The sequence below is a fragment of the Mesoplodon densirostris genome, chromosome 19 (genome assembly GCF_025265405.1).
Source record: "Mesoplodon densirostris isolate mMesDen1 chromosome 19, mMesDen1 primary haplotype, whole genome shotgun sequence".
NCBI lineage: Eukaryota > Metazoa > Chordata > Mammalia > Artiodactyla > Ziphiidae > Mesoplodon > Mesoplodon densirostris.
Genome location: NC_082679.1, coordinates 64,398,177 through 64,421,353, shown reverse-complemented (window position 1 = coordinate 64,421,353; position 23,177 = coordinate 64,398,177). Strand labels below are relative to the sequence as shown.

At 56.5% G+C, this 23,177-nt stretch overlaps 1 protein-coding gene across 1 annotated transcript in view; it reads right to left on the bottom strand.

Moving 5' to 3' along the window:
* JPH3 (junctophilin 3) overlaps positions 1–23,177 on the bottom strand; it is an 82,940-nt gene that overhangs the window by 45,427 nt on the left and 14,336 nt on the right. The window contains exon 2 of the mRNA XM_060083720.1: positions 2,473–3,250. Coding sequence (XP_059939703.1) covers positions 2,473–3,250 — 778 coding nt within the window. The remainder of the gene's footprint in view (positions 1–2,472; positions 3,251–23,177) is intronic.

Below are 23,177 nucleotides of genomic sequence, written 5' to 3'. Positions count from 1 at the left end.
TTTCACACTCCAGTGGAGGGTGGGCCTCAGGGCTCCCGGAGCACTGACCCGCCTGCATCCACTGACTTCACTCTCCAGGACAGCCGCCCCTGGTCCTCCTCCTCCTTTTTTTCTTCTTTCTTTTTTTTCAAATCTAAGCTCATCGAGAAAACACAGCAAGTGCAGCTCCCACCACAGCCTGGAACGGAGGCTCGTCCTCATCCCTGTCGTGGTGACAGAGGACACTGTCCCCTCCCACCTCCGAGGGGTGACCCCGGGCACCACGAAGCCGCAAGGCTGGGATCACCCCACGTGTGTGCATTCACACCCACCTCCCCACGAGGCCAGGGGCGGGAGGGGAGGGGCGGCCCAGCTCAGGGGACGCCTGGGAGGGTGACAGTGGTGCACGCCAGGCCCCACACACGCTGAGGGCACTGCATGTCGCTCCATCCCATCCTTCCACAAGGAACCTGGCCCAGAGAGAGTGAGCACCTTCCCCGGGCTGCTCAGCAGTGATGGGCCCAGGCTGGACATCTCAGCGAGCCGGCACCCAATACACGGAGCCGTTGTCAGGGAAGTTCCCAGGCCTCTGCGGCAGGCGGGCAGCCGCCGCTCTCATCTCACAGGTGAGAGGTGGGAAGCCTGTCCCAGGTGGGGCTACTTAAGGAGCTGGCTCTGAGCTCCGCCCACACCACCACCTCCACGGACTCCTTCATGAAGACCAGCCCCCCGCAGTTTCTGTGGGAGGTGTCAGAAAACACCTCCCACAGATGTGTCCCATGTCCCCAGTCCCAAGAAATTCGCCTGGGTGTCGGACTTCGTCAATTCCGGGGAATACCGTCCGTGAAATCCTCGTGCTTTTGCCTCACAAGCACCCAAATTTCTGACGACACTGTCCCCCTGCCCTGTAAAGTGCCTTGGGTCCACTGAGGTCAATGAGGTAACCAAACACAAAGGTAACAAACAGACGGAACTACTGGAAGGAAGGAAATACGCCAAACGCCAGCTGGAGTCTCTGGGTGACGCGGGAGACCTGCCCTCAGGCTGCGGCTCCCTGCCTTTTCCATACGGAGCAAGTGTTACATTTATAATGGAAAAAGTAACTATGGAACCAAATTTGATCTTAAAATACCAGATGAGTGGTCATAAATGCCGCTCCTGTTCATGCGGGCCTGAACACTTCTGGGGGAGTAGGAAGGGGTGAACAGAGCAGTGCAGGACCCCGACATTCAAGGTAGCAATTCCATCTCCCCTTCAGCTTCTTGGAATGGGTTTCGTTTCCAAGACCTCAGATGGGGGCCGCAGAGAGTCTGCCAACAAACCACAGCTACCTTTTCTGTTCTTTCAGTGTGGATCAAAGGTCACTGGAAACCAGAACCAAACGAGCTAAAGTTTTATTAGTGACACGGCTGGGAAGGCCTGAGCCATAACGGAGCTGGGGGTCTCCCTGGAATAACTCCAGGCCTGCCCCTGGCCGGGAATACATAATCATCCAGAAAGACTCAGCCTCTGTTCTCCTGAACACCTCCTGTCCGGGCAGCCTAAGGCAGTTAAAGCAACCCCAGATCCCCGGCCCTGGCCCCACGACTCTCAGGGCGGACCCGAGGGCCTCAGCTGGACCCAGGAAAGTGGACAGCAGTGGGAAGCTCTCAATGAACTCAAATCAGGAACTGTTTCCTTAGAACCCAGGAGCATGGCCACCTGGGGGCCCTGGCTTGCAATAGGGCAGCTTCCTTCAAGCTGTGGCTGGCGGTTCCTGCTACCCACAGCCGAGTGGGGCAGACCCAGGCTCACACACTTACCTCTGTGCTTCCCAGGGGGACCCAGGGCCCCTTCTTCCAGCTCTGAAGCCCCCACCCCTGTACCAACACCAAAGACACCTCAACGTCCAACACGGAGCCCGCCAATGGTCAGCTCTGGACCCACCGCTTAGGGCCTGGTGGCCCCGCTGAACCCTAAATGCAGTAAGTCCTGCATCCCATTCAGAACAGCTATTGGCCTACAGCACCAAGCCTCAAGTGAGCCCCTGGGCCAGTGTCCACAGCCGGTCTGTCCAGCTGGTGCCAAATCCAGGGCCCATGGAGAATCTGGGCCTCGGGCTGGGGTGGCCGAGACAGCTGCCACCCTGCTCCCACGTCCCTGCAGCACTGGGCACTCCATGCCCACCTGGGAGTGCGGCCGTGGAGGCAGCACGTTTCTCTCAGCCCGCAGCTGTCCTATGCATGTCACCAAGTGGAACGGCCACCATCTTTATCCAAGAGAGGAAGGGAGGTCTGCTCCCTTTGAGGGGAGGCTGTAAGACCCAGAACCCCCTCAGGTCAACCATTTCCTTGCTCCACCTCCGGGAACCTCTGAGGAACCCCAGGGTTCCACAGGGCAGAGTTTGAGAAACACCAGCGTAGCCCTCAACCTGGGCAGCACAACCAACCAAACCAGGTCCCCGTGACGCAGAACCACCCCACGCCTCCCCATGCCGGCCCCCTGCCCTCCTACCTGGAGGCCGCGATCTCCGCCTTCTGCTTGGCGATGGTGGCCGCCCGCTCGGCCGCCTCCACGGCCCGGTCCACCTTCTCGCGGACCTTGCTGGCGCGCAGCGGGAGGAGGTTCTTGCGCTTCCCGCCCACGAGGACGTTCTGCTTGTACTTCCCCTCCTCCTTGGTGCCGTCGGGGAAGGTCAGGCAGCCGTAGCCGTGCCGCCGGTTGCCAGCCCACTCGCCCTCGTACTTGAGCCCGTCCGAGCGCTGGCTCACGCCGAAGCCCGAGCGCTTGTCACTCTTCCACTCGCCCACGTAGGTCTCGGTGGTGGTGGCGTCGGTGTCGTCCTCGATGGCTGACAGCTCGGCCTCGCCCTCACCCAGGCTGATGGTAGAGTGGATGTCGCTGGCCGTGGAGCTGACGGTGCTCATGCCGGCCTCGCTGCGGAAGGAGCTCTGCTTGCTGCGCTGGCTGGCCAGGCTGCTCTTGGACTCCGACTTGCGCAGTTTCAGCCCGCTCAGCAGCGAGCGCCGGAACAGCCCCTTCTTCTTGCTCTTGAGGACCTCCGAGTCGCTGTGCACCACGAGCACGAAGCCCCCCCGGGACACGGCTGGGCTACTGGCCACGGCGGGGCAGGCGTCGGGGTGCAGCGCGGCGCCGTTGGTGTGCTCGCTGCGCAGGGAGTTGATGGAGGTCCTCAGGGGCGAGCGGATGACCGCTGCCATGCCGTAGGGGACACTCTGCCGCACGCCGTAGCCCTGACGCATGCCGCCGACCCACTGGCCCTGGTAGGTCCCTGTGGAGACACAGGAGAGGGTGAGCTTGAGTACGGGAGGGCGACGCAGCCGCCACGGTCTGCCCTGTCTCGGGGCAACTCGGCGAGGTTTACATAGAGGCAGACAGACCATCAGACCACGGGTGCTTTTATGATTCCTGCCACTGATACTGTTTTTAAAGACCCTTCCCTCCTGCTTCCCACGGTTGGATTTCGTTCTTTTTTTTTTTTTTTTTTTTTTTTTTGCGGTACGTGGGCCTCTCACTGCTGTGGCCTCTTCCGTTGTGGAACACAGGCTCCGGACGCGCAGGGTCAGCGGCCATGGCCCACGGACCCAGCCGCTCCGCGGCATGTGGAATCTTCCCGGACCAGGGCACAAACCCGTGTCCCTTGCATCAGCAGGCGGACCCTCAACCACTGCGCCACCAGGGAAGCCCCTGTTCTCTCTCTCTTAGAGGTCGGGGAGGGGGAAGGGAGGAGTAAGAGTCTGATGCAGTCAGGAGTGACCTGCAGAGCTCCCCAGGCCATGTGGGCAGAAGGCCCAATCTGGGAAGACAGGGAGGGGCGTGGAGGAGAAGAAGGAAGAAACACATCCTGGGTGAGCAGCTCCAAACAGGGCTCATGGGGCCCATGAGGGGCAGCTACAAGGACACAGATCCAGGCTACAAACTGGCTATTGACGAGGCTGCCTTGGAAGGTAGTGAGATCCCCATTGCTGGAGGCATCCAAGAAGAGTTGGGAAGACCACTCAGCAAGGACACCTTAAGGCATGAAAACTGGCAGGCCTGGTATCTCCAGAAGAATCAACATTGCACACCCATGTGCACAGCAGCATTATTCACAATAGCCAAAGACAACATGGTCCATCCAAACAATGAAACATTATTCAGCCTTCAAAAGGAGGGGAGCTCGGCAATTTGCTACAATGTGGACGAACCTTGAGGACACTCTGCTAGGTGAAATAAACCAGTCACCAAAGGACACACACTATTTGATTTCACTTATATGAGATACCTAGGAGTCAAACTCAGAGACACTGAAAGTAGATGGTGGGGCTGGGGTGGGGGGAGGGGAGCAGGGAATTATTGCTTAATGGATACAGAGTTTCTGTCTGCAGTGACGGGAAAGTCTTGAAAATAGACAGAGGTGATGGTTGTACGACATTATGAGTATGACTAATGCCACTGAACTGTGCACCGAAAAATGGTTCAAGTGGCTAGTTTTATGTTATCTATGTATCTTTTAAAAAATATATAAAATTTATTTATTTTATTTTATTTTTGGCTGTGTTGGGTCTTTGCTGCTGTACGTGGCTTTCTCTAGTTGCGGCGAGCGAGGACTACTTTTCGTTACGGTGCGCGGGCTTCTCATTGCGGTGGCTTCTCTTGTTGCGGAGCATGGGCTCTAGGCGCACGGGCTTCAGTAGTTGTGGCACACGGGCTCAGTAGTTGTGGTACACGGGCTTAGTTGCTCCGCAGCATGTGGGATCCTCCCAGACCAGGGCTCGAACCCATGTCCCCTGCATTGGCAGGCGGATTCTTAACCACTGTGCCACCAGGGAAGTCCAGTTATCTATGTATTTTACCATAATAAAATAAAATCAGCAGCACTGGGCCCATATTCTTGCTCTACTTACAGGCTGTGTGACTCTCATGGGATGGGTCTAAATTTCTCCTGCCATAGGTAGTTATGCAAATTAAACGACACTCCACAGGGCGGAGCTCCCCACCGTCTTCCCTCCTCCCACCCCCCCCCGCCCCAACCTACAGCTTTTCTTGCCTCAGGGTGCAGCTGCCCACGCTGGGGCAGAGACCCAGGGCTTGCACCTGGGGTTGTGAGAAGGAACCTAGACTAGCCTCTTGGTCCTGGACGGCCCCTCCCCTGCCTGGGGTAGGTGGCCTGTGGGAAGCTGGCCCTTTAAGGCCAGACCCGTCTGCCTGGACAGTGGTCTCCCTGTGGCCAGTGCAAGCTGGGCGTGGGCTGCTGTTGCAGGGACCTCTCACCCCCAGCTTACTGCCACTCCCACTTGTGCTTTCTCCTGGGTTGGCGACAGGGCTGTCAGATAAAACACAGGACGCCCAGTTCAACCTGAATTTCACATGAACAAGTAATTTTTAAAGACATATTACATGGGACATACTTATACTAGAAATGATCTGACTGATGATCTGAAATTCAAGTTTAACTGGGTGTCCCATGTTTATTTGCTGAATGAATCCAGATGCCCCAGCTGGGACCTCCCAAGATGTCACCCTGGGTTTCACTGGTGCTCCCCCACGACCAAAGCTGAGGATGCTCCTGCATGAAGAGACTCAGCCCACCTCCCTGCCAGCACCCCTGCATCCCTTCAAGGCAGGCTGGGCTTTCAGCTAAGGACGCACAGGAGCTCCACAGACAGCCTTGTGGAGGCAGTGGGTATGGGGGCACAGGGCGGAGTTCGGAGTGGAGCAGACATGGGGTCAAATCCCAGCTCCACTCCTCCTGGATCTGTGCCCTTGGGAATATCTGCTTTAACTCTCTGTGCCTCGGTTTCCTTATCTGTAAAACAGGGAAGGTGGCTGTGCTGCTTCAACGCGGTAAATCCACGTCATCCGTGTAAAGTGCTGGAAGGGCGTTAATGCTCAGTTAATGGTAACTAATATTCATCATCATCATCAAAACCTTAGGGATAGGACTTCCCTGGTGGCGCAGTGGTTAAGAATCCGCGTGCCCATGCAGGGGACACGGGTTCGAGCCCTGGTCCAGGAAGATCCCACATGCCGCGGAGCAACTAAGCCCATGTACCACACTACTGAGCCTGTGCTCTAGAGCCCGTGAGCCACAACTACTGAAGCCCGCACGTGTAGAGCCCGTGCTCCACAACAAGAGAAGCCACTGCAACGAGAAGCCCGTGCACCGCAACGAACAGTAGCCCCCGCTCTCGCAACTAGAGAAAGCCCGTGTGCAGCAACGAAGCCCCAACACAGCCAAAAATAAATAATTTTTAAAAACGAAAAAAAAAAAAAAAAAAAAGCCCTTAGGGGTGAACAGCATTTTACCTCCCAGGTGAGGAAACTGAGGCTCAGAGAGGGGCCAGAAAGCCAAAGCGGAGGGATTCAAACCCAGGGCTCGCGGTCCTCCCTGTACCCGGGCTCTGCACCCAGTGAGCTCCTGCCCACCTCGTCCTGAGGGTGCCAGGCTGGGAGCAACAGCTGGCATCCTGCAAAGTGCGGCGGACCCCACCCCTGAGAAAATGAGTGCCCATGTTCCCTCCCTCAGATAAAGGAGTGATAACGGGGAGGTGCTGGGAAGCAGGCCACCCTGCCCAATCACGGAATCCACACCACGTCCCTACAGGCTGGACAGCACCGTTCCCACCTTCCAGATGTGGACGCAGAGTCTATCACATAAACGGAGACAAAGGCAAACATCAACTTTCTCTGAGAGGTGGAGCAGGCAAAACAAGGGTCCCAGGTGGGGGCTGGAGCCTCCCTCCCACTCCGAGCTCCGGGGTCCTGCCACCCTGGCCTTCCACAAGCCTCGACACTGCGCCCCTGCAGACCTGAGTGACCAGAACCAACCACGGCCTCCGAGTCTGTTTCCACATCAGCGAAAAGAAATGCTCGGCATATTATTCCTGAATTCCGTGACTCCAGGGGTCCCCGAACAGATTAGCAGAGGCTGGAGAGGGTCAGAAATGTGCACACAGGGTGTGCCCAGACGCGAGCAAATGGTGAGGAAAAGGAGCTAGCGACTCAGCCAGCCTTTGCTTTAAAATACATACATCACTCCATGTCCTCAACAGATAGATCCATGGAGACAGAAAGCAGGTTGGCGGCTGCCAGGGGCTGGAGGAGGGGGAACAGGAATGACTGCTAACGGGGTCGGGGTTTCCTTTTGGGGTGATGAAGATGACGGCCTGGAATTAGATAGAAGTGGTGGTTGCACAACGTTGTGAATGTGCTATATCCCACTGAACTGTTCGCTTTAAAATGGCTAGTTGTATGTTATGTGAATTTCAGGTCACTTACAAAAGACAAGATGGTTAATGATTGGTACACAAAAATGAATGGAAGCAGTGAGAAATGTATAATTTCAAATCCCAAAGCAAGATAGAAGATGGGGCTTCCCTGGTGGCGCAGTGGTTGAGAGTCCGCCTGCCGATGCAGGGGACGCGGGTTCGTGCCCCGGTCCGGGAAGATCCCACATGCCGTGGAGCGGCTGGGCCCGTGAGCCATGGCCGCTGGGCCTGCGCGTCCGGAGCCTGTGCTCTGCAACGGGAGAGGCCACAACAGTGAGAGGCCCGCGTACCGCAAAAAAAAAAAAGATAGAAGATGAGCTGGTCCAGTTCTAGGCGGTTTGAGAGTAGAGTGAGGACACAGGGCTTTGAAACAAACTCCTGAGGCCAACGGGGCCTTGATGGGCCAGCCTGCCTGGCAGTTCTGGAGCCTCGGGAGAGGAGAGCCTGCAGTGTGTGAGCTGGAAGTCAGGAGCCCTGAGTCCAGAGCTGGGCCTTTCCACTCACCCACGACCTGGGGGCCCTCACTCCACCTCTCAGATCTCAGTTTATTCACCTGTGAAATGGGGGTGATAACTGTACCCACCCCCCAGGCACATAAAGCAGTGGGCATGGCCTCCTGCACATGGCATGACGGGGCAGCAAGCTGTCCGTGCTTGCAGCTTGCAGTTTTATTGTATTTGCAATTTTGCTCCCAGTCAGAACACACCTCTGATTTTAGAGCTGAAGTCAGTAAGAAAAATGGATTTTGATATTACAGAAATACGCTCCAGATCAGCTCTGCTGTGACTTGCCGGGGCGGCTGGGCCCCGCCACTTGAGAGCAAAGGGCTGGCGCAGAGCAGGAGGAAGGACGCAGGCCCTCAGCGAGGAGACAGCTTCTCCCAAAGGGAGGCTCTGGGCCGGCCTCCACTGGGCCAGTCTTTTCTCCTCTCCTCTTTCTTTCTTGTTTGGGGCCACCAGACAAAAGGTTGAATTCAAGGCCCTGATTCCCCATGGTGGTTCCATTGAATCCGGCTGGTTATTTACTAAAGACTAAATCCACTGTTTTGTTTTATACCCCAAGCAGCTTGTACGTGGAAAGACAGAAGCCAGCCTTGCGCAGAGAAGACTACACACGGCCCCGACAGGGCACCCCCCTTGCGGTGCTGTGGGGTCTGTCTGGGCCGGTGCAGCCCCCAGGACGGGGGCAACTTCCTGTCTGCACTCTGCACCCCGCCGACCCCGGGCCCTGCAGCCGTGGCTGCCCCTCTCAGGGAGACGCCCAGATGCAGACAGATGGCCAAGGGGGCACCCCTGCTTCTTTCCAGGTAAGCTTGGGAGGGCAGGGCTGCACGCAGGTGACCCTCTCAGGGACTCTGCCACTTCCGCTGCCACCTCACGTGCCCATCTCCATGAAGATGGGGGACGACCCCTCTGTCCCCATCACCCGGAACCCAGAATCAGGAGATCTGAGTGGACCTTAGGGAGGCCCAACCTCCCTAAACATGGCCTGTAAGATGCCAGCTGGAGTGACCCAGGCTCGTAGGGAAGAGCAGATGAGATGTGACCACCGGCGGGTCTCAGGCTTGGGTGGTGGCAGTGTCCCTGATCGCAGGGCGAGTTAACACCCCCCGAACTCCTGACCCAGCTGGGTGGGCACGGCCAGAGCCTCTGCGTTCCTGACAAGCTCCCTGGTGAGGCCAACACTGTGCTTGGGGACCCACTCTGAGGGCCACCGAGACCATCTCTCCAGGCACACTGTGGGCACCGGCACTGTCTGGCTCAGGACACCACCGGGTCCAAGTCCGAAAGCCGACTCCACCCTGCGCCCCTCGGCCAGCAGAGATCTGGGCCTCGACCCCTGCAGCCGGCATCCTGGGCAGTGTGGACAGTTGGCTCTGGCCAAGTCACTCGTGCCTCCCCAGGGCCCCGCACGCCTCTCGCACACTTTTATTTTCTTCCTCTGAAGCCCCTGCCCGCCCGCTGAAGTTATTCCAACGCGTCACCACAGAGCCCAGGGGACCAGCCTGGGGACAACGCAGCCTCTGCCATACGTCCAGGAGAGGGCCAGGTCAGTGTGGACAGATGTGGTGACCTCCGGAGGGCAAGCCCTGGGCAGGGGAGCTCTTCCTGGGAGCGGCTTGGAGCCCCCAGTAGACGGGGCCTCAGGCCTGGAGGCGGCTGAACCACCGCTTCTCCTAGTTGGCCCTCCACGGCATTCACACGCCCAGGTGCTGATGCCACGGCCCAAGTCTTCCCGTCCAGAAACCTCCCACCCAACTGGACTGACCTGGCTTGGCCTGGGGGCACAGATGACTAGGCCCTGGTCAGACTCTGCCCCGCCCAGCATGTTCTCCCCCTGGGTCGCTGGGACCCTGACAAGGTGATGCCACTGGACTCCCAGGAGGGAGGAGGCAAAGCTCACGACTACTACCTGCCCGAAGATGCAGAGAAAGAAACAAGACAGGAGCCGCGCACAGAAGCAGCTGGGCCTCTTCCCTCTGAGCAAGGACAAGGTGGCTGCTCCTCAGCCCCTGGCACCCGATACACCCCTCCCTCCTTCCTTGAACCCATTTGTCACTTGATGGCTACTTCTGGGCATGTATGTACCCATATGAACTGAAAGCAGGGTCTCAAGAAGATACTTGTACACCCACGTTCACAGCAGCATTACTCAAAACAGCCAAGAGGTGGAAGCAACCCAAGTGTCCATCAAAAGATGATGGATAAACCAAATGCAGTCCATCCACACAATGGAATATTACTCAGCCTTAAAAAGGAGGAGGGGGGCTTCCCTGGTGGCGCAGTGGTTGAGAGTCCGCCTGCCGATGCAGGGGACACAGGTTCGTGCCCCGGTCCGGGAAGATCCCACATGCCGCGGAGCGGCTGGGCCCGTGAGCCATGGCCGCTGAGCCTGCGCGTCCGGAGCCTGTGCTCCGCAACGGGAGAGGCCACAACAGTGAGAGGCCCACGTACAGCAAAAAAAAAAAAAGGAGGAGGGGGCTTCCCTGGTGGTGCAATGGTTAAGAATCCACCTGCCAACGCAGGGGACACGGGTTTGAGCCCCAGTCCAGGAAGATCCCATGTGCCGCGGAGCAACTAAGCCCTTGCGCCACAACTACTGAGCCTGCGCTCTAGAGCCCGTGAGCCACAACTACTGAAGCCCGCGCGCCTAGAGCCTGTGCTCCGCAACAAGAGAAGCCACCGTGATGAGAAGCCCGCACGCCGCAACGAAGAGTGGCCCCCGCTCGCCACAACTAGAGAGAGCCCACAGGCAGCAACGAAGACCCAATGCAGCCAAAAATAAAAATAAATAAATAAAAATTTTAAAATAAAAAAGGGAGGAGATTCTGACACAGGCTACAACCTGGATGAAACTTGAAGACCTATGCTAAGTGAGATTAAGTCAGTCATAAAATGACAGATACTGTATGATTCTACATTTGAGATTCTTAGAGTAGTTAAAAATCGGACAGAAAGCACAATGGTGGGTGCTGGGGGGCAGGGCGGTTATTGTTTAACGGGTGTGGAGAGGTACAGTCTTACAAGATGAAAGCTTTCTGGAGATGGATGGTGGTGGCACAACATTATAAATATATTGAATATCAGTGAGCCACATACTTAAAAACAGTTAATAAGTTTTTTGTTTGTTTGTTTGTTTTGCAGTACATGGGCCTCTCACTGTTGTGGCCTCTCTTGTTGCAGAGCACAGGCTCTGGATGCGCAGGCTCAGCGGCCATGGCTCATGGGCCCAGCCGCTTTGCGGCATGTGGGATCTTCCCGGACCAGGGCACGAACCTGTGTCCCCTGCATTGGCAGGCAGACTCTCAACCACTGCGCCACCAGGGAAGCCCCAATAAGTTTTATGTTACGTGTATTTTACCATATTTAAAAAAATGAGGCCATGGCGGGGGGAAGGGGGGGCTTAATCCAGTATGACTGGTGTTCCTTTAAGTGACACCAGGAGTGCACTCAGAGAGACAGCCATGTGCAGAAGCAGCAAGAGGGCGGCCGTCTGCAAGCCAAGGAGAGAGGCCTCAGAAGAGCCTGAACCCAGCCTCCAGAGCTGCTAGAGAATAAGTAGCTGCTGGTTAAGCACCCCCGTCTGTGACATTCTGTTACGGCAGCCCTAGCAAACTAACACAGGATTCTCAGCCTCTAGCCAGGCGACCAACAAACTACATAAATAAGAACTAAAAGTTAGGAAAACAAATCTAGAGAAAAGATAGAAAGCCAGGTGCCGAGAACATATCAACCATGAATTAAAAAGAGAGACTTCTCCCCTCCTGCATGACACAGGAAGTTTCTGCGTGAACCAGGAAACCACGCCCCAGGGGACCCAGGCAGGTGAGGAGCATGGGGGGAGGCACAGGACCAGACCCGGGACTATTAGGAGGAAGTCTTCATTCTGAACAGAGACCCTGCCCGCTTCCCCGGCCCACCCAGGTGCTGGTGGCTGGAATTCCTACACCCAGGCAGGATGGGGAGAATTTCTCTGGAGAAACGGGATCAGGCCAGCAGTGAAGCCTGCACAGAACTTTCAGTCAGCTTTCTGGTACCTTACTGCAATAAGTGAACAGCCCAGGGTCATCAGACACTTGGAGAAAGCCTCCAAGAGGAAAGAGACCAAAACATACAAATAAATGTGGAAAAAATTGGAGGGAATCATGAAAAATGCAGGGTGTGGAAGACATAGATGCCAAACATTAAATCCTCATAGAGATAAGGTACTGTATCCTCAAAATGAGAATCAAAGGCAATAAAAAAGGAAAAAAAAAAAAAACAGAGAAAAAGAGCTCCTGGAAGTTAAAAGTGTGATGGCTAAAATAAAAATTTTGGTAAGTGAGTTGGAAGATAAATCCAAGGAAACCTTTCAGAAACTAGAACAAAAAGAGGTGGGCAAAGTAGTGAGAAATAGTGAGGAGAAAATTAGAGTCATTCATGAGTCATCCAGAAGGCCCCAAATCTATAAATTAGGAGTTCCAGAAAGCAAGGAAGGAAAATTACCAAAGATGTAAAATGGGAAAGCATCCCAGAATTGAAGGATGTGAGCGTCCAGGCTGAAGGGGCTCACAGACACCCTGCACGACGAAGGAAAGATTCTCATACAAAGTCATGAGAAACTTCAGAACCTCAGTGAGCAAAGATCCCAAATGCTTCCAGAGAAGACAGACTTCACACGAAGGACTGAGAGTCAGCAGGGCGTGAGACCTCTTGACAGCAACACCGAGACCTAGACCTCAGTGGGAAATGGCCCCCACCCAAATTCTGAACAAAAATGATTTTCAATCTAGAATTACATATACAACCAATTTATCAAGTCATTGAGTCACAAAAACTATCTTTTATGCATCCTTTCTCAGGAAGCTACTGCAGGATGTACTCCACCAAAATGAGGGAGAAAATCACAGAAGAGGAAAGACATGGGGGGGGTGTCCAACAAACATGAGGTGGCGAAGGGAATTTCCAGGAGCAATTTTATATATGTTTACACAAAAATACCACGGATTTGAACTGTGAGGGTCCGCTTACACATGGATTTTTTCCATAGTAAAGACTACAGTACTACATGACTCATGGTTGAATCCACAGATGTATCCACAGATACAGCAGAACTGCACATACTCAGGGCTGACTATCAATTACACATGGATTCTCAAATGCGTGGAGGGTCGGAGCCCCTAATCCCAACACCGATCAAGGGTCAACTGTATATATCTTCCAGCAAACACTGAAGGAAAATCTATAAATCTGAAAAATGTGTATATACTGTATAAATAGAGAGAATCTGGTGGATGTTTCATGCAAAACGCAGCATTGAGAGATATTTTTCTGAGCATTTGGAAGTTGGGCAACGAATTAACCACTTTTGTGTGTGTGTGTGTTAGTTTCTGCTTTATAACAAAGTGAATCAGTTACACATATACATCTGTTCCCATATCCTTTCCCTCTTGCGTCTCCCTAACCACTGTTTTAAAGAAAACTATGTATTTGAAAAAATAAGGCGATTACTAACTCAAGCTGCACGTGAAAAGTATCAATACATGCGTGTATACAGAATCAGCGCGTTGCTTGCCTCAATACCCCAGTCTTTTAAGAATGAGAGCTATGAATTTAACAGAATTGACCTAACAATGCTGGAATGGTTAAGAAAGGGAAGAGAAAGGTGGTTCTAAAAGACTGAGAATCTTCACCTACCATAGTAGGAAGTCAGTACATAACAGCTAAAAGTGATCGTAAACCAAGAGAGTAGTAAGCACAGATGTAGAAACTTGGAGTTAAGTCTCTGAAGACACAGCTGAAGGAGTTTAAAGTTGTAGTTCTGGAAGCAGTAGAGGGAGGGGGCTTTGTTCTAAACACTGTTGTTTTTAGCATTAATTGACATCTTAAACTGTGGGCACATCATCTTGATAAAAATTAAAATTTTTCAAGAGGGATGGGAAGAAAGACATTCATGAGAAAGTTCTCACAATAGTGATGTTATGCTTGCTTTTCCAGCTGTAGAAACTAAGACTCAGGATTTGTGCCTCATGGGGGCCAGGATCCGAGCCCGGGTGTTGGGGGAAAGCCCTGCTCCTCACAGAGGTCACTGGCCTGGTAGGTGCCCAGCCCGAGTATTTAGCAGGTTGGTGGGAAAGCCAGAAAGGGGCCCCAAGTGGCAGGTCAGTGGCCTTCTTGGGGGAACAGAGGGGGCAAGCTTCCCTGAGAAGGTATCAGACATGTCAGATTGGAGGCAGAAAAGTGACCGGAGAGGCCATGAGCATTGCATGCAGATATTGGCCATTCCCGCGCTGAGACCAGGTCACCAGCCAGGAAGCCACCCCAAGGCCGGGAGGGGTCGAGAACAAAAGCAGACACCATGGAGACCAGCAAACACGGGCCCCACGTTCATCCTTGTGCTGCCCAGAGGGTAGGGGATTCAGGCGTGGCTGGCCTCAAACCAGGGAGCCACCCAGGTATGCCCACCTCCACGGTGCGGGCAGGGGGTCCCCCATGGCCGGAGGAGGACCAGGCTCAAGAAACAAGCTCAACCAGCACCCTAGGCCGTGCCCGCCTGGCCGACTTCACGCCAGCATTGCTCCTTCTGCTTTCCTCACCCGTTCATCTGGGGAAGGTTCAGTGGGGTGTTTTTTTTTTTTAAGATTAGACGTTCTAGCTTTAGGTTCACAGAAAAATTGAATGCAAGTACAGACACACGTGAGTGCGGTGCATTTGTTACAGTCGATAAGCCAATGCTGATACATCACCACTCCCGGTGCTGCCCGTCCTGTGATTTTGGACAAATGTAATGACCTGTACCTACCATTACTGTGTCACGCAGAACAGTTTCACGGCCCTACAAATCCTCTGCGCTCCACCTGTTCACCCTTCCTTCCCCCAACCCCTGGCAACCAGTGTTCTTTTACTGTCTCCATAGTTTTGCTTTTTCCAGAAAGTCATAGAGTTGGACTCATACAGTATGAAGCCTTTTCAGATTGGCTTCTTTGACTTTGTAGTACGCACTTAAGGCCTCCGCGTCTCCTGTGGACCTGAACCATACTGTGTCATCCACTCCTACTCAAGAGCATCTGTGTTGCTTAAGTTTTGGTGATTATGAATAAAGGGAAGGTCTTTTCCACATCAGAAAAAAAAAAAAAAAAAAAGAGATGGACCTAACTTCCGAAGAATGAACCCTGTTAAGTTTACCTTGAGAATTTCCCCACACTGGCTGCCTTCTCAGTTGCAGGCACCCGGAAAACCTTCCAGGGCAGCCCAGTCAGAAACCACAGCCACGGTGCCCAGGGACACCATCGGCTGACATCTGCTGAGCTCTCACCATCCACGGAGGGCCAGGAGCTGTCATCACAACAGGGGGCTCAGAGAGGTAAGGTGACTTGTCCAAGGCCACACAGCAGGAAGGGGTGAAGATCTGAACCTCCCCACTCAGCTGTCCCCAGAACTGGAAGGAGCCACGGGGATGTGGGGGCCAGCCCCAATGCCCGCTGGTCCCCATTAGAGGACAGGCCCACACCTGGCACCATCGGGTGATGCGTGCACATCAAAGATGAGTCGGAGAAGTGGCTGGTCTGTAGACCCCAAGTCAGCGTCCTCTCCCCTGGGAGCCTGGTTCCCTCTGAGCTGCACTCCCTGAGGAGACCCCCTCTGCTCGCCTGTCGCCCTGACCTCCCGGGGAGTGCAGAGGCTCCTCTCCCCACTGCCAAGTGCTCACAGCAGGTCCAAGCCCGTCAGTTCCCACAGAGAGCCCATGAGGGAGACACTGTACCCATTTTACAGACAGAAAAAAACTGAGGCGTGATGAGGTTAAGTCACTTGCCCAAAGTCCTGACGGAAGCGGCTCAGCTAAGACCCCCACCATGGGTGCCAGATTCTCAGGCCCACGTTTGGGACTATCCCTCTCCACTGCCCACCAAAAAACAGAGGGGTCAGCATCCAAGAACGCAGCCTGCAGTTCCAACCACACCAGGTCCCGCTGGCCTGGGGGTCCTCACTCAGAATGGCAGGATGACTCATCCTGAAGGAGGGTCCCTTCAGGACGCAGCTCTGCACCCAACACTCAGGAGCTGGCCCTGGGCGTCAGGAGAACCCTGGGTTTTGCTCAGAGGAGGCCGGCTGCTGCTTCGGACCCCACTGATGTCAAGCAGTGTCTTCTCTCTGGTGTGAACAGTTTCAAGGTGCAGGCTCTGGAGACCTGGGCATCCCTGACTCCAGCTTCCAAGTTCCAGCCCCATATCCCGTCGGGCCTCAGTGAGCAGGGACCACCCTTGTTCACCCTTCATGCCCCTCCCTCTGGGCCTGAACAGGGGAGACAGGAATAGAACGCAGGGTTCCCAATCCCGCCATCCGGGGAGCACCCTTCCCGGACCCATGCTCCCCTCTCTGGTCACCCAGCGGGCGCTGAGGCTCAGCTGCCTGAGGCCCACAGGGCTGGCCTCTCACAGGTCAGGGGTTCATGGACATAACTGTGAGGTGGGGCAGCAGGGGGTGTAGGGCAGGGATGGGAGGAAGGTTCGAGGGAGCCCCCTCACGGGAGAGGGTCCTTGACCAGAGTGGCCGGAAGTCAGGCAGGTCTGATCTCGGATCCTGGACAGGTGACCTCACTCGAGCCTCTACTTCCCTATCTGCAAAATGGGGGTCAAAGTTACTTCTCTCTCGGAGCCACAGAAGAGGAGCATAGCGTGGGGTGAAGAGCCAGGAACTGGGGGTCAGACCAACACTGCACTGCCTTCAGAGCTGGCCCGAGTCACCTAACTTTGCTGGGTCTCTGTGTCCCCCGCTGTGAAGAGTGACAGTGACAATATCCACCGCGTGGGATGCTCGTGGAGAGTAAGAGGATGCACACTTGCAAAGCACCTCAGGATGGTGCAGGGCACGCGGCAGGCGCTGCATTAAGTATGTCACATCAGAAGCCGCAATGGTCTAGCCCATGACCAGGCAGGTGGAGGACCTGGGGGGCCGCAATGGACACGGGTGGCCACGGCTGCTCTGTGCTGCAGCTCTCCAGCAGCATCAGCATCACCTGGGACCTTGATGAGATGCAGATTCTCGGGCTCCCCCGGGCCCACTGAAGCAGAAACTCTGGGGGTGGGCGGACCACTGGGGCTGTAACGCCCTCCAGGTGACTCAGATGCCACTCGAGATCAAGAACCCAGGTTGTCCTGTTAGAACCACCTGCAGGACCTTGAAAACTAGTAACTGACACCCAGTCCACCCAGAGACACCGATTCAGTGGGTCAGAGGCGAGGCCTGAGCAGCAGAGGGTTTTAAAAGCTCACAGGTGATTCTTATTTCAGGACCAGCAATCGTTTTCTTTTTTATGTTACGTTTTTTGAGGACCAACGATCTTGTTGCTGAAAAGCTGCCCGATGGTCAAGCTCCCAGCTTCACCCCAGGCAGCAGCCTCTGTCTCACACTGTCCGGGGAGCCCCGCCAGCTCTTCCCAGGGCAGGCGTTCTATACACACACACCAAACACGCCAGGAAGGCGGCCCAGGCCGCAGGCCGAGCATCCAGGTTAAGATGGAGGATGTGGGGGCTTCCCTGGTGGTGCAGTGGTTGAGAGTCCACCTGCCGATGCAGGGGACACGGGTTCGTGCTCCGGTCCGGGAAGATCCCACATGCCGCGGAGCGGCTCGGCCCGTGAGCCATGGCCACTGAGCCTGTGCGTCTGGAGCCTGTGCTCCGCAACGGGAGAGGCCGCAACAGTGAGAGGCCCGCGTACCGCAAAAAAAAAAAGTTGGAGGATTTGGGCTCAGGTGGGTCACCGAGCCCTCTGAGATGTGACATGAGCTATGAGCCGTTATCGTAGGAAAACACTAACACCCACAACCGCACGCAGGGGATCCACACCCCCGGCCCACCTGGGCCCCAGTGAGACCCCCCCACAGGCCTCAGTTCCTGGAGTGCAGGACCCACAGGGGCGGGGAGGGGATGGCTGAGGCCCGTGTGGGGCTCCTGCTGCAGGGGGACAGGCAGAGGGAGCAACAGGGGTGGGCAGGACACCCGCCGGACCCTGGGTTCAAGTCTAGCTCCACCACTAAGCCGTGAGGCCAGGCAAATTACTTACCTGCAGCTTCCACGCTTCTAAAATGGGGATAAAATAGCTCCTAACGTGCTGGGCTGCAGCTCCTAACCGACCGGGTACCAGCACTGGAAGCAGCTTGTGAGCTCTTTTATCCCCGAGGAGGCCGCCCAGGTGTGAGTTATAGCTCCACGGAGGCCGCCCAGGTGCGTGTTATAGCTCCACGGAGGCCGCCGAAGTGCCTGATGCATCCCCATGGAGCTCCCTCCCAGGTGCCTGATCCATCCTCAGGTCTCTGCCATCTCCTCACGGACGTCTTCCCCTCCCAGTCCACCCTCTCTGAGAAGAATGACAGCGTGCTTGGGGACCAGCTGGTCCTGCACCGTCTCTTTTTCCAAAGCCCTGAAGCGCAGAGAGCAGGATCGCTGGTCACTCTCTGCTCTGAAAACCTCCTCAGGGCCCCTCCCACCTCCCCCGAGTGCCCGCTTCCCGCGGCGTGGGGACACCCCCCTACTCTAAGTGACTGTTTATCTACCAGGTACCTTCCGAGTGCCAGGGGCTGAGGGTACAGAGAGCAAAGAACCTCCCAGACCTGAGATGTAGGGGGGCAGAGAGACACTGGGTGAACCCCACCATGAAGGAAACTAGAGTAGGGCCTGGTGGGGAGGGGCAGGAACGTGGGCAGGGCCACCTGCAGGGGGTGAAACCGAGCAGGTCCTGTGCCCTGCACAGACGGTGTGCTTGAGAAATTAGGAGTTTCTCCAAACATAGACTCCACCGCGTCCAGGAATAGATCCCCAGGTTTGGGTGAGGGGTAGAGGGCCTGTAAGGACATCTCAACTTCCAGGAGATTCTTTAAAGAGAAGCTGAATGGAAATGTAAAATGGTGCAGACATTCTGGAAGACAGTCCAGCAGTTCCTCAATTAAATCTAGAGGGGGCTTCTCTGGTGGCGCAGTGGTTGAGAATCTGCCTGCCAATGCAGGGGATGGGGGTTCGAGCCCCGGTCTGGGAGGATCCCACATGCTGCGGAGCAACTGGGCCCGTGAGCCACAACTACTGAGCCTGTGCGTCTGGAGCCTGTGCTCTACAACAAGAGAGGCCGCGATAGTGAGAGGCCCACGCACCGCGATGAAGAGTGGCCCCCGCTTGCCGCAACTAGAGAAAGCCCTCGCACAGAAATGAAGACCCAACACAGCCAAAAATAAATAAATAAAAAGCCAAGCATTTGAAGCCCTTTAAAAAGAAAACAAACAAACAAACCTAGAGGTCCCGCCTGACCCAGCAATCCCACTCCTCGGTTTATACCCCCAAATGAAAAGAACGAAATGAAAACACACGTCCATACACAAACCTGTACACGAATGTTCACAGCAGTATTGCTCACCACAGCCGAAAGGGGGAAACAACCCAAAGGTCCATCAATGGATGATGGATAAACCCAATACGGCCCATCCGTAGGCTGGAATATTATTGTCTTAATGTTCACACGGCACGCAGTCAAGCTACGGCATGGATGAACCTTGAAAACATTACAGGGAGTGAAAGAAGCCAGACAGTGCAGGATTCCATCTATACGAATGTCCACGATGGACAGATCCGTTAAGACAGAAACCAGATTCGTGGTTGCCAGGGGCTGGGGGAGGGGGGGCGGTGACAGGGCTTCTTTCTGAGGTGATGAAAATATCCTAAAGTTGACTGGTGATGCTGCACAGCTCTGTGAATATACTAGAAACCATGGAATTGTATGCTTTGAATGCGTGAATTGTATGGTGTGTGAACTGTACCTCAAACTATTAAAAAAGAGCCTCGGGTTAGTGGAGCCCCTGCAGTCTGAGTGGGCCTGGGGGTGAGGCGGGTCCACCCTTCCTTTGCCCTGGGGGGGTCTGGGGGTCTCTGCCCCCTCCTGACAGACATCACAGCTACCCTGACCACCCCAGTGGGGATACCTCCACTTCCTGCGAAGGCCAGAAACGATCCCCCTGATTACTGGGCTCCATGGGGACCCCACGGATGAGCACTTCCCAGAAAGACTGCTCTGCAGCCCAGGGGGCACTGCACAGCTGGGGAGTGCTTCCAAGCTGTGCCCTGGACCTGCACAGGGCACCCCCCAAGTCCACCCACAGGCCCTGGTGGCCCATGGGGTAGAGAAGGCTCCCGTCGGGACTCCACCCAGGACATGGAAGAGGAGACTCTGATTTCAGACGTGACATTTGCTCCCAAGGGGCGGGGCCGGTGCAGGGGCCCCCCAACCTGGGGTCTGCAGACTCCCAGGGGTAGGACAGACTTGGGGATCGTGAGGGAAGAAAGTACATCCTTATATTCACCAGCCTCCACCTGCGACTGAGGCAGGCAGCAAACCACGGTGGCGTTCGCCAAACCTGTGACCCTGTCACCCATGGAAACAGCACGTCCAGTGAGGGTGGCTGCAAACGCCCTGGGACAGCGTTACACCCAGGCCTGCCGGCCCCAGAGCTGAGGATGAAGCTCACGCCCACCCTGACAGATGCCAGAGCGGCCAGCCAAGGGGTGGACCGGGCCCAGGACACACCATGCCAGGGCCCCACGCTGCCCCTGCGGCCCCCACGGACACAGCTCCAAGCTGTGCTGGGCCCAGTGGGGGGACAGCTGGCCCCACACCCCGCTGCCCTAGAGTAAGGAGGGACATCGCAGGCTCCACAGACATCTCTGGAGAGAGCGGTTCTGAGAAGGGACCCTGAGCGCAGAGGGAGGAGCCCTCCACCGCCTGGGAGGACTCAACGTTCAGGGGGCCTAGGGCGGGGCAGGCCTCTGGCCAAACCGTGTCCCCCAGTCCCACCCCGACTCCTGGTCAGCCCCGGGGCTGCAGCTGGGTTGGGCATCTCCAGGCGCGCTCTGAGAGAGGGTGGGGACCCTGACTCTCTCTGGGTGCCCCCAGCAAGCCCTCACCCGGCTCCTTCAGGCCCCAGCACCCCGTGCCTCAGGGAACCTGGCCAGACGGCACTCCCGTCGCTCCCGCCCAGGGCCCACGCTCCTTCTAGGCCCTGCACGGTCCCCGGCCACACAGGCAGGGGGGCCTGTGCCCCTGGCAGACAGGCCCCTGAGGGTGGGTTTTCTGGAAACTTCCCTCAGCCATCACCCAGGGTCCTTGAGGCACAGCAGCCAGAACAGCGGCTCTGAGGGCAGAAGGTGGCTGGGAGAGGCGGTCCGATGGTGTGAAGACCTGAGGGGTTCCCATCCCTCCCCCTAAAGGCCCCCGGACACCTGGGCACTGGCCTGGCTCCCGGCCGGCCAGGCTATGCTGTCCTTCCGTTGGGCGTCAACAGGACCTCAGACGAGGCTGCTCTGACCACCACGGAGTGACACAGGTCACCCGGCCACCCACACGGTAACAAACCCTCAAGGAGGCCAAGGCACCCTTCCCCATCTCAGCTCCATCCTCGCCCCCCTCCGGAGATGAGGACTGTCCCCCTTTCCGACAGCACCCACTCCAGGGTGAACCCCCTTCCTCAGACCCTCCCCAAACGGCCCGCCCAAAGCCCACTCCCAGGGCAGGCTGGCCTCTACGCCCTGAGGGAGTTCTGGGCGTTTCCACAGGAACTCCTCCCTGCTGGCCACTGTGGGTGGGCAGGGAGGCTTGGAGGCAGGGGTCTGCCTTCCCGAGGGGGAGGGGTGCTGAGGGGACTCAGAAGCCCCCGGGCTGACCCTGCAGCCTGACTGGCTCCGGTTCAAAATCAGCCCTGACAACCCTCCCGCGGCTTGCTGGGCAGTGGGCTTGGGCCTGGGCCCCTCCTGCAGGATGACGCAGGGGGCATCTCCGAGCAAATGGAGAGCTGTCCCCAAGCTGGGGGTCCTGCTCCATGGGCAGTTGAGGCAGACCCGCATTTTCACCTCAGGACTTTGGGCCAAACAGAGAAGCTGCTCAAGTGGGATCAAGCCCTGGGCTGCCGGGGGGTTGGGCAGCACTTCTGGGCATCACCTCGAGATCCCTGTGCCCTGGGGACCCAGTTCTACTTAGCGCCCCTCAGTGTCCCGAGACGGGGGCACAGGGCTGCCCACTGAGGCAGGGGTTCCTGCCTGGGGCACAGCAACAGCCGGGGTGGCCCTGCTCTGGGTGGGTTCGGGCTGCTCTGGGCTAGAGGACAGCCATCCTCAGGGGCTGCTGCTGGGACTTTATGAGAAGGTGTGTGGAAGGGGCTGGGCTCTGGGCTTAGAAACCAGGGGCGGAGTGAGAAATAACACACGTGTGCCCCTGACAGCCCCCCATAACCCACCCCCAACTCAGTCTCCTCCTCCCCAGCCCTGCCTCTCCCGGTCCCTGTCTCCGTCTCTCCCTCCTCTGTCTCTGTCCCCTGCCCCCTTCCCCCCTTCTCCGTCTCTCCACTAACACTCCTGTCCTTTCCTCCTCCTGCCTGGCCTTGAGCTAGCAGGACACTCTGCGCCTGTCAATTCACGGTCACTGTCAACATGGCAGCCTGCATCCAGCCCCGAGAAAACCCTGACTTCTGCTATATCTCTGCCGCATTCTCTCGGGGACCCACGATTAATTTCTTCCACATTGAGCCCTGCACCGTGGACACAGCCGCCGTCCAGGCAGCGTGGCACACCAGGGCCCAGGGAGACTCCGGCCCAGCTGTTGCCTGGGACCTCGGTCCCTGGTGGGTTACCTCCTGGCTCTTGTTTCTCCTGACAATCAGGTTGGTTCTGTGCAGACCCAAAGGGTCAGGCCGTGGCCCCCACGGCCCGGGGGGGTCTAGTCCCCAGACGTGGCCCCTCGTGCTCTGACCTCAGCCATGCTGGTGTCCCCGTGCTTCCGGGGCGGCCCTGTTCCCTCTGCCTCTGGATGTTTAAAAATGCTCCTGCTGGTGCGCCTCGGACACCCGCCTCACTCCTGCCATCCTCGGGTCTCTGCGGGAAAGTCGCTCCCCTAGAAGGCTTTCCCGGATGCCCCAGACACCCGCCAGCGCCCCTGTTAGCCTGGGCCCAGCTTCCTCCATCCCATCAGTGTTAAATGTAAAGGATTCACTGACACGGTCCCCAGCCTGTGCAAATGCACACACCGCCCTGGGGCTCTTGGTTCCCTGCTCTCCCTGGGGCCAGCTCATTGCCCGGCACAGTCCATGCTCAATAAATACCTGTGTGGGTCCCAGCTTCCCTGCAGATACCACTGCTGTTCTCTCGCTGCTGGTAAAACAGACCCTAAATGCAGCACATCAAAGCCACCTCGTGGGCTTCCCTGGTGGCGCAGTGGTTGAGAGTCCGCCTGCCAATGCAGGGGACACGGGTTCGTGCCCCGGTCCAGGAAGATCCCCCATGCTGCGAAGCGGCTGGGCCCGTGAGCCATGGCCGCTGAGCCTGCGCAGCCGGAGCCTGTGCTCCGCAACGGGAGAGGCCACAACGGTGAGAGGCCCGCGTACCGCAAAAAAAAAAAAAAGAGAGAGAAAGCCACCTCGTTGAGAACTGGACATGGACCA